Source organism: Gossypium arboreum, chromosome 12 (genome assembly GCF_025698485.1).
Source record: "Gossypium arboreum isolate Shixiya-1 chromosome 12, ASM2569848v2, whole genome shotgun sequence".
In the NCBI taxonomy this organism is placed as follows: domain Eukaryota; kingdom Viridiplantae; phylum Streptophyta; class Magnoliopsida; order Malvales; family Malvaceae; genus Gossypium; species Gossypium arboreum.
The window spans coordinates 4071568-4085748 of NC_069081.1; the positions used below are offsets into that span (position 1 = coordinate 4071568).

The window sequence follows — 14181 nt, forward strand, 5'->3', positions numbered from 1 at the left end:
CACAATTTATGCTGTTCAAATTTTGAAATTGTACTTTTACCCCAAAATTTACAGTTTTTACAATTTAGTCCCTGCTCAATTCACCCATCAATTGAACTAATTTTTTTTCAATTAAAACTTTTATTTTATCATTATAAACTATTTCAAAACCTTTGATATTCTGAATTTCAACACCAACATCTAATTCACAATTTTGCTTACAATTAGGTCCTAAATACCATTTTCTATCAAAATGACTTAATAAAACAACCTTAATAGGAAATTAGAACTTTAATTTCATAATAATTCATCATAAACTGCCCTTACTCAGGCAGGGTAACTTCTAATTTCACCCACCAAATCAAAAACTAATGAATTAGATGATTGGACCTAATTGTAAAAGTCACAAAACATAAAAATTACTAAGAAATAGTAAAAATTGAACTTACATGGTGCAAAAAATATGAAAAACCAGCATAGGAGACCTGCTACGGCGTTTCTGGCTGAGAAAGATGAAGAAATGTCTAGATTTTCAATTACATCATTTTTTTTAACTATTAACTTTTATGCTAATTCCAATTTTGTTCCTTGTTCACATTGTTTTCTTGCTTATTTCATACCCAAACCGTCCAGCCATTAACCTTTGGGTCTAATTGTTCTTTAAATCCATATTTTTAAATACTTAAGCTATTTACTCACAATTTAACAAATTTTGAGCTATTTTTAGTTTAGTCCTTTTTAATTAATTAGCTATCCAAACATCAAAATTTTCTAACGAAACTTTAATACTAACTCAATGACACTCTATAAATATTTATAAAAATATTTATAGCTCGATTTTCAAATTCGAGGTCTCGATATCTCATTTTTGACCCGTTTGACCTAATAAATTATTTTAATTCACTAATTTCACCATTTCACAAATTCTTCTAAATTCTTACTTGACTCATAAATATTAAGTTACTATCTTGTTCAATCTTATTTGTCCGATTTAGTGATCTCAAATCACCATTTCCGACACCACTGAAAATTAGGCCGTTACATTCTACCTCGGATTTGTGGTTTCGCAACCACTGTTCCGTTTAGGCCCTCTTTCGGGATGTTACATTGTTGCCTTGTCGGGCTCCTTATCTCACGGCTCAATCATCATTCCTCGTATTCTTGGACCTAAACTGACATTCTACACACTTAAATAGACCATTAGTCACTCACGAGGTCCGAGTCGGCGTTACCGGTCATCGAAACAACAGAAAATACATAGAAATAATTATTTTATTAATATTTTATTTCTAACCTACTAATAGTGAAAATGCAATGATTAATTATAAACGTGCTAAAATAACCAAGCTCATCAAGTGTAGAAATGACCTAAAATAACCACTACATTTGGCATCAGATCATTAGGGCATCATGCCTCAGCAGGCACGCTAGACGAGGAATGGATAGGGAATCATGGCCCAGCTGATCTATAACGTCCCCCTACCCGAGACCGTTGTCTGAGTCGAGCAGGAGACATTACAAAACTTATCTTAGCACTTAAACAGTTTTCGTAGTAAACTATCCATCTGCGTCACTTGCCGCTAAAAATCATATCTCGAGTTACTTAAACTCAAATCTAATTCGTAAATTTTCCTGAAACTAGACTCATATATCTACTTACTAATTGTTTTCTAGAATTTTGGTCAGGCCAATTAGTACAGTTTATTAGAAAAAGTCTCCCTGTTTCGTGGTTCGCTACTCGACCCTTGTGCACTACTTAATCAAATTTCTTCCTGCATGTAAATCCAATGACTATGCCATTTGTTTCAATTAAATCCAATGACTATGCCATTTGTTTCAATTAAAATAGACTCAATAAGGAATCTATACAAATAAAGTTTGAGTCCTAATTCTTAATACACAATTTATGGTGAATTTCTAAAGTCGAATAGGAATTCGAAATTGTTCTAACCCTGCTTCACCAAAACGTAAATAGCTCATAAAATACAACTCTTTTACCTATTTTATTTCTTCCATATAAAAATAGATTCATTAAGCTTCAATTACAAATTTTATTCATTATCTAATTCACTTTATACTATTTTTGGTATAATTTCAAATTTGGACTACCGCCATCGTCCAAATCTGTTTTAGTATAAAATGTCGATAACTAAGTTTATAACATCTTCATTTCTTCTCTCTACAATATTTACCAACACTTCCTCTTATTACTCTTCACTAACATATCAAAACATACCATACTTAAGGTTTTGGTAACATTTATAAAACATACCAAAATATCACTTAACAACTTAGATACTTTCAAAATGACCAAAAGACATCCTAGGTACAATGCCATTTTCCAAAAGATAGAAACTTCACCAATTTGAGTTTGGGGATCGGCTTGTATCTTGAGTCCTTATACTTTCAGACCTAGCCTGCAAGACGAAACAAACCGTCGCTGAGAATACTCTCATGGTATTTCTATAAACAATAGCTTAATCAACTTTAAAACATGGTAATTCAAACATATTATTGCTATTATTCAATATCAATCAAGACTTTAATAACCTTTACTTTATTTACCCTTATTAACATAACTCGGACATCGACGGATACACGGATCCAACCCACACTCCGGGATAAGCACATAGTGCTTCATCGAATAAATCCGAACTTTAACATTATAGTACACAAAGTACTTCATCGAACAAATCAAACTTTAACAAGAGTCGACACATAGTGTCTCATCGACTCAATGTCGGAATATCCCAATACTTTCAATTCCTATGACATGTCAACTATATCCGACTAGCCCGACAATCGTTAATAGGGTATTCAAAATCACATTCATTTCAATATGGTAAAAATACTTACCTCATTCACATTTTCATACAATATAAATATCAAATATAGCAATAACGATTAAGCTCGGTTTATAGAAATCCAAACCACTATTTATCGAATTTAATCGATATCTTCGCTCACTTTCTCTTTCCCTTCTTTGATGACGATCCGTGCTACGTTTGCTACTAACAATCATACAATTAAAATCATCAATATATTAATTCATAAAACACATTTTCACTTTCTACCAAACTTTTACAAAAATTCCAATTTCGTCCTTTTTCCATTACTAATCTTTTTTTCTTTAACTTAAGCTTCATATTCTCTTTTAATCAACTCATTAACAATTTCTAACTCATAAAATTCATTATAAAACATAAATTTTGAGCTCTATTCAACTTAGTCCCTATTTAAACCTAACTTAGAAATTCCTTTAACTAATCACTTCTAACTTCAATTTCTATCAATTTAACCCATAAAACCTCAATTTATTCAACTAAATCAATATCTAAAAATTCTCTATTTTTCTTCATTTTAACCTCATACATGTAAAACTTTGAATTAGGCATCCATAAACATAAAAATCATAAGAAAATGAGCTAAAACAACTTACCAATCAAACTTTAGGGCCTTAATCCTCAAATTTCCCTTTTTTATTTCTTTCTTTCTTTCTTCTTTCTTTCACGTTTGCTCTCTGTTAGTCTTTCTATCTTCTTTTTCTATTTTATCAATTTTACTTATTATACTATTATTAACCTATAATAAATATAAAACTAACATGTGTAATAGCCATAACATAAAATATCTTATAGCTATTACACATATATACCAACTATTACACACGTTATTCAATATTGACACACACATGGTAAATCTAATTACTAGATTAGTCCCTTTTACTTCTTTAATCTATAATTAAACTTTTATTCCTTATGCAATTTAGCCCTTTAAACTAAATTCAATCTACTTCACTTAATTAAACACTAAATAACCATTCAACTATAATTCATAAATATTTCTAATAAATATTCATGAATAAATTTCACGGAAACAGTACTCAAGACTCAATTTTCGATACCGTAACTTTCGGTTCATTACATGATCAGTGCTAGTTAAAAAGGGTTGAGGCATTGCGCCCCCACCTAGCGGCAATACACAGGAGGCGCGGGGATGATGCCATAATAGAAGTGATAGAACCATGACACACAAGTATTGCACCCTAATGCGGATGATGCATACGAGAGGGTGTTGGGAGCACACTGTGTTGGCAACTTGTTACGGGCTTCACGTGCAACGACCTCGATTCTCCTAGTTTTGGAGCACTTTTGAGAATTTACTTTTTCAAGGATTCAAAAATTAGAAAAGTTGAAAGCCCAAAGAATGCTTTGGAAAAAAAAAACCTGTATTTTTTAATTTAATTATTTATTTCCTTTTTCTAAGATGAAACCATGGAAATTTTTGGCTAGTCAAAGTCGGTTTATCTTTCAATTATGGATTAGATAATTATTATATTACGTTTGATTGAATGATGATAAAATCGATAAACATATCATGCATGTATGATGAAGCAAGTCATATAAATTAGGAAATAATGTCATTTGATCTTATCTGCACATATAATAATTAATCCATGAAATTGGAATTTAAAACCTTGTATGTTTTTAAATGATTGAATGAGAGAAGATCCATAAACAATACCTTTGACCTCCATTAATGGTCTTTAAATGATAACATAATAATACTTTGACTCGATTTTACCTTGACTACACCTTACGGTAAGTAGTATTGTATGGTGGAAATATTGCTTGCATTATTTGACATGCTCTTTAAGGACGGGAAGGATATAAATGGCATTTAGGTGACAATGATATGGTTGTAAAGAATATTCATGGTTAGTTTGATAAATTGATTGTACAACTTATTGCTCAACATGTTAGGGTTAGATTTGATTTTCAAAATATATAAAATATTTGTGCAATAGAATTCTAAAAATTTTAATAAATAGGAATTTCTCGTTATATCTATTACAATAACAAAAGTTAATCAAAGCATTTATGTACAAATATGTCCAATGCTAAGGGAGATAAGTTATGTCGTATTGATCCTCTTGAGATGTCTCTGAGCTTTTCGATCAATCTAATTTTAATCTCTGACTAATCCAAGCTTTTCACTAAATATTTTTTTGTTATTCTCAAACTCACAAATGCTTGGAGAGTGGTCTCTAAATCGAAAACACAAACACATGATACACTAACATTCTGAAATAATATATTTTAAAGTACTAATATTTTAAGGTCAGTTTGGACATCATAGAGTAATTAGATATGTTTGGTTGATAAAGTGTAATTATATAATAATTCCCTATGTCATGTTTGGTAGTACAAACTATAATTTCCAGCTTACATAATAAATATTAATTACTATAGAAATTATCAATACGATACAAAATTTCTAAACGAGTAACAAAAATTAAAATCAAATAACCATATGTAATATATTAGTCCAAAAAATAGTTGATAATACGATTACTAATAAAATAACAAGAAAAATAAACATCATATGCATTTTTATCTAATTGTTCTAGCATTTCGTATTTGTTGAGTTATTCTCTTTAACGCTTAACATATTATCCTTATCATTATCATCCTAATATTTATCACTAATATTATTAAGATCTCTTTCTCCTATATACTTTTTAAAATATGAATAATTCCACCAACAAATAAAATTATGAAATATGCAACATATTAATACAATTCAACCATTTTTTATATTATACTAATGTTATATTGTTTATATGAGAAAATTTCTTTTTAAAACAATAAATATCCTTTCAACTACTATTTGAAACTTTAAATATCTCAAATTAAAAAGTATACGATTATTGTGCATTTGTGTCTGCGATTCTATTCTCTTAAATAGTGCAAAAAGACTTTTTGTATTTACATAATTATAAATAATTACACTTTAATCTAATTACTAGTACGGATGGCACCTAAGTAATATTGTTTTTATTTAAAAAAAGTCACTTCGTAATTAAATTACTTTCATTGACGTGGCATAGTTCTATTAGTAAAAGAAATCAACAGTAATTGTGTAAATATGACCAGATCCACCAGATCTCCACCCCTTTTCTAACATTTCTTAAGTTCTCTTGAAAAGTACCAATGCGTTAAAAAAACCACAGCACAGAAGTGAGCGAGAGGAGGGAAATATTCACCCCTGCAGATATATAAGAGGAGAAACTATATCACTCGCTGTAGATCTCAAAGATTCAAATTTTCAATTAACTATGGCGCAGCCTTTTCTGAAGAAAGACGACGATCACGACGATGAAGGTAAGTTCAAACTTCTTCTTCTTCGATTCCTCTTCACTCCTTTGGTTTTTTTTTTTCCATTCATTCATTTATTTTCTCTCTCTGCTAATTTGGAAATGATTGTCCGCTTCGTGTTTAATTAATGCAAGTACTAGATTTGGCAGTTTTTAGCTTCTAGATCTGTACGGTTTTGATTCATTTCGATTGATTTAAAGATGCATTGCCTAATTTATCTAATTTCCAGGAGTTACGCTATAGTTTTAGCTGAATTTGGTTAGCTTCTAGTTGATCTGATCTATACTCTTGCTCCACTAGATTTGAATTCCAAAAAGGGCATTTTAGCTTGTTAATTTCAATTGATGCGTTAACGTTTGTTGATTTGATGTGGATCTCACGGTTTTTATCTATTATTTAGAGTTCTGTTTGTATCGTTCTTGAGTTCTCATGGCATTTTAGGTGATCTGATAAGTATTTTATTGTTAATTTTGTAATTTTGTTTTATGAGCAGCGGACTACTCTCCGTTTTTGGGGATTGAGAAGGGTGCGGTTCTTCAAGAAGCTAGGGTTTTCAATGATCCTCAGCTTGACCCTCGAAGATGCTCTCAGGTTACTGCATTTTAATCAATCTTCTTATTCTATTTGGTGTGTTTGCTTTTGCATTTTGTAGTGACTGAATCTTTCTAGATGTTTCTATGTAGGTTATCACAAAGCTTCTCTATCTGTTGAACCAAGGAGAAACATTTACTAAGGTCTGTCTTTTTAATTGTGCCAGAAAGACTAAAATGTTAGTTTACAAACATTTGACCATGTTGTATGGATTTCTACTGTAGTAAGTTTCTATGTTGAAGGAACTGCTGCATTGTCATGAAATTTTCCATTGTGAATGAGTAATGACTATTTTCTCCTGTTATTTGAGCAGGTAGAAGCTACAGAAGTTTTCTTTGCTGTGACAAAGCTCTTCCAATCGAGAGATTTAGGTTTGAGGAGAATGGTCTACGTGATAATAAAGGAGCTATCTCCATCAGCAGATGAGGTATATATCTTTTGAACTTCCATGTTTCTTGAATAAAGTTTTGATTGTGCACGCATTCGTGCAAATTTACATACTAATTAATTATTGTTCCCATTGAGTATAGGTTATTATTGTCACAAGCTCTCTTATGAAGGACATGACTAGCAAGACTGATATGTATCGAGCAAATGCTATTCGTGTGCTTTGCTGGATAACAGATGGGACTCTTCTAACCCAGATTGAGCGATACTTGAAACAAGCAATCGTTGACAAAAATCCTGTTGTTGCAAGTGCAGCCTTAGTCAGTGGTATACACTTGCTTCAGGTGTTACTCTTTTCTTAGGATTTTGTATTGTTTTCATATAGTTTTTAGATTAGTCATCAAATCTCTGATGACTTGTTAACATACCATAAATATTCTTCCAGACAAATCCTGAGATTGTGAAACGATGGAGTAATGAGGTTCAAGAAGCTGTTCAATCAAGGGCAGCCCTTGTACAGTTTCATGCTCTGGCATTGCTCCACCAGGTATGTTACATGTCTTGGTTGGAAATTATTTGCTTGTGGAAATCATTTTGGTAGATTCAGGTCCAACTGATTGCCTCATGTCTATGAAGATAAGAGTCTTCCTTGAAAATAATTTGCGGTCATAGTTTCTCATATCTTCTGATTGATTTTAGCAGCCTTGTTGATTTTGTTTTTATGGGATTTTAAGACATTGCATGCTTGGATCATTATCCAAGTTAGAACAGTATTTATAGGTTTCTGCTGCAAGTGGTAGAAAAACTGTATGTAATAAAAGTATTCTGATGCAGTAGAACCAAGGTACTTTTGCATCCTTGCTTGTATGTTTATATGCATGGTTGGATTTGGGGGATAGTGATCATTAAATTGAACTTTCACTCTGTGAAATCGATTCGCATCTGTGATGAATGTATGTGATTTCATACTTGCAGATACGACAAAACGATCGACTAGCTGTTAATAAGCTGGTTAGTAGTTTGACTAAGGGAAGTGTTCGCTCACCTTTAGCTCAATGCCTGTTGATACGTTATACTAGTCAGGTACTCACCTTCTCTAATATATCTGTCATTGTTCCAAGGTTTTTGTTCATAAACATTATGGAGTAATTTGTGAAACTGCAGGTTATTCGTGAGTCAGCTAGTAATACTCAAACAGGGGATCGTCCTTTCTATGACTTCCTTGAGGGTTGCCTGCGCCATAAGGCTGAGATGGTAATTTTTGAGGCTGCTAGAGCAATCACAGAGCTCAATGGTGTGACAAGCCGAGAACTGACACCAGCAATTACAGTTCTTCAGCTCTTTTTGAGCTCTACTAAGCCAGTGCTGAGATTTGCTGCAGTTCGTACTTTGAACAAGGTTGATTTATTTTCCTTTTCTCAGTAAGTAGTATGTTATGCTATTATACAGACATCTATTTTGTTGGTTCTACGAAAATGCAAACTGAACACTCTAGTGAAGGGGCTGAGATGGTTTCTTCTGCAAATTTCAGAAGTTCAAACGCACTTATGGAGCCTGTTGGAAATTTGTTGCTATATTGTCTATAAAGCATATACACACGTTTCGATCATAAATGATTGTTGTTTCTTTCTAGGTTGAGTGCATGCATTTTGTGTGCATTCTGATTTCTGACTATGTGACTAAATTTCTTCAGGTTGCAATGACTCATCCCATTGCTGTCACTAACTGCAATATTGACATGGAGAGTTTAATTTCTGACCAAAATAGAAGCATTGCCACACTTGCAATCACTACCCTTCTCAAGACTGGAAATGAGTCTAGTGTGGATCGCCTAATGAAGCAGATAACTACCTTTATGTCGGATATTGCTGATGAGTTCAAAATTGTTGTCATTGAAGCCATAAGATCATTATGCTTAAAGTTCCCATTGAAGCACAGATCTTTGTAAGGGATACTTGGCTCTGTATTATTGGTCAGTAGGCTTTACTAGATATTTCTTTTCTAGTGCCTTGAGTTCTCTTTATCCTCTTTTGTCTTCAGGATGAACTTCTTAAGCAATATTCTTAGGGAAGAAGGTGGGTTTGAGTATAAAAAGGCCATTGTAGATTCAATTGTGATTCTCATTAGAGATATACCTGAAGCAAAGGAGAGTGGATTGCTCCATTTGTGTGAGTTCATCGAAGATTGTGAATTCACATATCTTTCCACACAGGTAGCATTTTCATCTATTACTTTTCATCATCTCTGTCATGCTCTTTATGCATTTTGTTCCCATTTTCTCCCATTTTTGACTTATATTAAAATTTTCTCAACACTGTATTATAGATACTTCATTTTCTGGGGATTGAAGGCCCGAAAACCTCAGATCCAAGTAAATATATACGATACATTTATAACCGTGTACATCTTGAGAATGCTACTGTCCGGGCAGGTGCAGTCAGCACCCTTGCAAAATTTGGTGCTATGGTTGATTCATTGAAGGTGTGAAATCTTAAATTTTCTCTTTTGCATTTCTGTAGTAAACTTAACCTGTGACTTATTGGCCATGCATTCTTTTGCAGCCTCGCATATTTGTTCTCTTAAGACGATGTCTCTTTGACACTGATGATGAGGTGAGTCAAATAATCCCCTTTTTTACTGTTTGCACTTGTAGTTTTTGTTTGTGTTTGGACAGTTTTAGTATATGTGGATGCATGCATTATTGTCCTTTCCTTTGTTATTGATGCATGCTTAACCCCAGCTTTAGGAAGTCAAATTTGATGCCTTTTCCTTCATATTCAAACAATCTGAGCATTTTAAAATTTTTCTGTAGGTTCGTGACAGGGCTACGCTTTATCTTAATACACTTGGCGCCGATGGTGCAGTTGTTGAAACTGGTGAAGATGTGAAGGAGTTTCTCTTTGGCTCCCTAGATATCCCTCTAGTGAACCTCGAGAGAAGTCTAAAAAATTATGTAAGTTTCTAAATTTCTGTTACACTTATTCCTTCTTTTCTGATCATCTCACGTGTTTTTAATTTGGTTGTTTGGGTGTAGGAGCCATCTGAAGAGTCTTTTGACATTAATTCTGTACCAAAGGAGGTCAAGATTCAGCCACTTGCTGAGAAGAAAGCTCCTGGCAAAAAGCCAACTGGTCTTGGTGGTCCTCCTCCCGGCCCCCCCTCAACTATTGATGCTTATGAGAAGCTTCTTTCGTCAATTCCCGAGTTCGCAAACTTTGGCAAACTTTTCAAAGTACTTCATTTGACTTTGACTTGTGTTCCATGTGTATAGTGTTTTAGGCATTATTTTAAGCTTACATCTTTTCTAATTCTTATTGGCCAGTCCTCTGCACCCGTGGAGCTGACAGAAGCAGAAACAGAATATGCAGTTAATGTCGTCAAACATATTCTTGATGGCCATGTTGTGTTTCAGTACAACTGCACCAATACTATTCCAGAGCAATTATTGGAGAATGTAAATGATCAAATTACACAAAGCATCTATAAATTACTCAAAACCTATGATAGACTCTATGTTGAGATCTTAATCTGCTCGTTTCCAGGTCACTGTTATTGTGGATGCTTCAGAGGCTGAGGAATTTGCTGAAGTAGCTTCAAAGCCTTTAAGATCACTTCCATATGATTCACCTGGACAGACTTTTGTGGCATTTGAGAAGCCAGAGGGGGTCCCTGCTGTTGGAAAATTCTCAAATATGCTGAGGTTCATTGTAAAAGAGGTATGACGGCTTTGGCAGAATTTATGGCCTTCAATAGTGTTCCTTTATTTGGATTGTTTCATGGCCATGCATCAGCTTTGAATTTGTTCTGAATGACAACCCATTTTGTGAAGCCTACACATTTAAATTGGTTCTGAATGATCACACGTTTGTGAAGAAACCTTCTGTGCATATATCTATCTATATAGCCTTTTGGCATGAATTGAAGGAGTTTGTTTTCCATGTGTCATGCTTGCACTGATATTCTTCTAGGTTGATCCAAGTACTGGTGAGGCTGAGGATGATGGAGTAGAGGATGAGTACCAACTAGAGGAGCTTGAAGTTGTTGCCGCTGATTACATGTTGAAAGTGGGTGTCTCAAATTTCAGGAATGCATGGGAAAGCATGGGTCCAGACTGTGAGCGTGTAGATGAATACGGCCTTGGCCCAAGGGAAAACCTGGCTGAAGCTGTTAATGCTGTCATAAATCTTCTTGGCATGCAACCCTGTGAGGTAACTGCACAGTGTTTTTCTGCTATATGCTGTTGTGAAGGATATGCAGTGTGTTTTACCTTGATTACCTTACATTGCACTGTCAAGTTTCCACTCTAATTTTATGATTTTCTTTTTGGTGTGGGGAGTCTAGGGGACGGAGGTTGTACCAAGCAATTCAAGGTCACACACATGTCTACTATCAGGAGTATACATAGGGAATGTGAAGGTGCTAGTGCGTTTGCAATTTGGAATTGACGGTCCAAAGGATGTAGCTATGAAACTTGCTGTTAGATCCGAGGACGAAGCTGTTAGTGATGTCATTCATGAGATTGTAGCTAGCGGCTAGGTAGGTTGTCCATTTTTTGTTTGTTTGTACTTTTTTTAATTAATTTTTTTTTGCATATAGTCCGGCTTTTATACTATTTGTGGCTTTATATGAGACACGGGAGGCTTATGGCTACACAACACGTTAAAAATGAAAAATATAAGCTAGTAGGAAGGATTGATTGCTTCTTAATCTTGGTTTTCACTTGCATTTACCAGGTCGCTATATGTTAATCTTGCATTAGTACTCTATGATGCCAGTGACGCTCATGGGAAGGATTTTACTGTTCTATTTTTTAGATATAGATTTTCTTATATGGGATTAAGAATAGGATACATCATAATTCAATGTCATGAATTTTGAAGTGCGGCTTTTTTTCTTTTGGTCTTGTTTTAAGGAACGTTTGGTAATTTTGAAATCACCCGGGAGTATTCATTGGAAAATGTGATTTCAAAAAAAGTCGGCTTTCTTTTTTTTTTTTTTTTTTAAAGAATAGTTTATAGAAGAACCGACTTTTTTTCTAATGCTAGTTGTGGCCTGTTAAAAATCTGGTTCTAATCGATTCCTTGGGATGATAAGTGAATACAGGAAATTATATGGGGGTGAAAATGGTTCTTGAAAAGGATTTTGCAAGAGTTGTGGTTTCTAGGCGATAGCTGTTATACGTGTTAGATATTATCACAAACTAAAAGGGGTTGTTTATAAATTATTTATAACTTTCAGTTAATTCATAATAAATTAATTTAAATTTTATTAACTAATATAGTTTTTTATTTTTATATATTGTGCTATTCAAATTATAACATTTATTTGTATTCTAAAATATATCTATGTATAAAGATTTTGACTAAGTGTCACCTCTGAATTGGGTTTCACCTTAATTATTAAATTATTAAATTATTATTTTGATAAAGTAATAAATATTTTTATGGTATTTTATCTTATATAAAATTCAGAAAGTACATTCATATAATGAAATTAAAACTTAAATTATTAAGCTGACTCTAATTTTATCATTTAAAGCACAACCATATTTGGCTTTTATGTTTATCTTTTCTAAATTTACTACATAATTATTTTCACCAACTTTAACTTTAAAAATAAATTGTACGAAAAGAAATCTAAAAATCATTGTGAATAATTGGATTGGATGATACTTCAGAATCTTTTTATTTTGGGTTCGTTGTGCTTTTGTTTTTTTTTTTTTAGTTTCATTAATTTTCTTTTTTAGTTTGAAATCCATTCACTTTTACTAATTTTTAATCTTTTAAAAATCTAACAAATAAGCAAGTTCCACAATGGCTTTCGTTAACTAAGGAGCTGAATTGATGAAGTTTTACAATGTCAAATAGTTAAGGTCCAAGGCTCATAACCAATAGCTTGTCGCCAATATTGAAGCCATTTGTTTCTATAGAAACTAGACTCAAAGAGGAATCTATACATATATGGCATGACACCTAATTATCTCGGTTAATTTACAATGAGTTTCAAAGTCGAACAGGGACTCCGAAACCGCTTCGCCCTGTCTCACTAAAACTTAAATATCTCTTAACATACTGTTCATATGATCGTTTACACTCTCCTATGAAAATAGACTCATTAAGGTTCGCTACATAATTTATTCACTGCTTAATTCCATTCCTACTATTTTTAGTGAGTTTTCATATCCACGCCACTGCAAATGACAAAGATCGCCTTTGAGGTAGACTTTACCTATTTCATAATTCCATGATTCCATTAGTCCTTTTGCATACACAAGACAAAGCATGATCATGATTAACCATTCCAATGGCTAATCGCTTCCAAACACTTCCATACCTCTTAATGATCAACATACAACACGATTATAGTACTATGCTAAAACGATATATAGCCATTTTCGCATGGCTATCCAAATTTACACAAAATCCATAGGTACATGACCAAATATCCTCTCACTACTAGTCTATTCTATACATGCCATAAGATATTCCAAAACATAACAAGACCAAACAAAGGATAGTGATAGTGTGACTAGTTGTCGACGATCCCCGAGCCCTGTAGCTTCCAAATGAGATCTATAAAACAGAGAAAACAAAGTAAACGGAGTAAGCATTTCAATGCTTAGTAAGTTTTAAGCAAGTGTCAACAGATAACAATCAAATTATAACATAGTTGTTCGTATTTTTATCTCACTCTTCCTTCTGCATACCATCCCTTTACCGAATATGCACATCTCATCATATACAATAGGCGATAAACTTTCACATAAAAGTGAGCTCATGGGACATAGATATATTGTATGATTTCACATAACCTCTCACACCGATCCGATGTCACATACTCATAGGAATAGTCTCATGGATTGCTCTCGTATGCATCACATAACTACCTTATGATTTAGTTCAAATCAAGCTCACATATAAACTTGGAGTACATACTGTTTAACCTTTCGCATTATGTATATTTATAAGCAATTCTTATTGCAAGTCTTACCCGGACATAATCTCCACACGTAGTCATCGGGTCGCACCGGACATAATCTCCACACGTAGTCATCGGGTCTCACCCG

At 33.3% G+C, this 14181-nt stretch overlaps 1 protein-coding gene across 1 annotated transcript; it reads left to right on the top strand.

Annotated features, from left to right (window-relative positions):
- Nucleotides 1–5901: 5901 nt before the first annotated feature.
- Nucleotides 5902–11822, top strand: LOC108479490 (coatomer subunit gamma-like). The gene is made up of 18 exons (XM_017782128.2): nucleotides 5902–6143; nucleotides 6631–6728; nucleotides 6821–6871; nucleotides 7042–7155; nucleotides 7259–7459; nucleotides 7561–7662; nucleotides 8091–8198; nucleotides 8280–8513; nucleotides 8809–9059; nucleotides 9156–9327; nucleotides 9441–9596; nucleotides 9677–9727; nucleotides 9928–10068; nucleotides 10150–10347; nucleotides 10438–10569; nucleotides 10658–10831; nucleotides 11084–11323; nucleotides 11457–11822. Exons 1-18 carry the CDS (start codon nucleotides 6098–6100, stop codon nucleotides 11649–11651), a joined length of 2664 nt encoding a protein of 887 aa, XP_017637617.1. The 5' UTR covers nucleotides 5902–6097; the 3' UTR covers nucleotides 11652–11822.
- Nucleotides 11823–14181: the final 2359 nt, after the last annotated feature.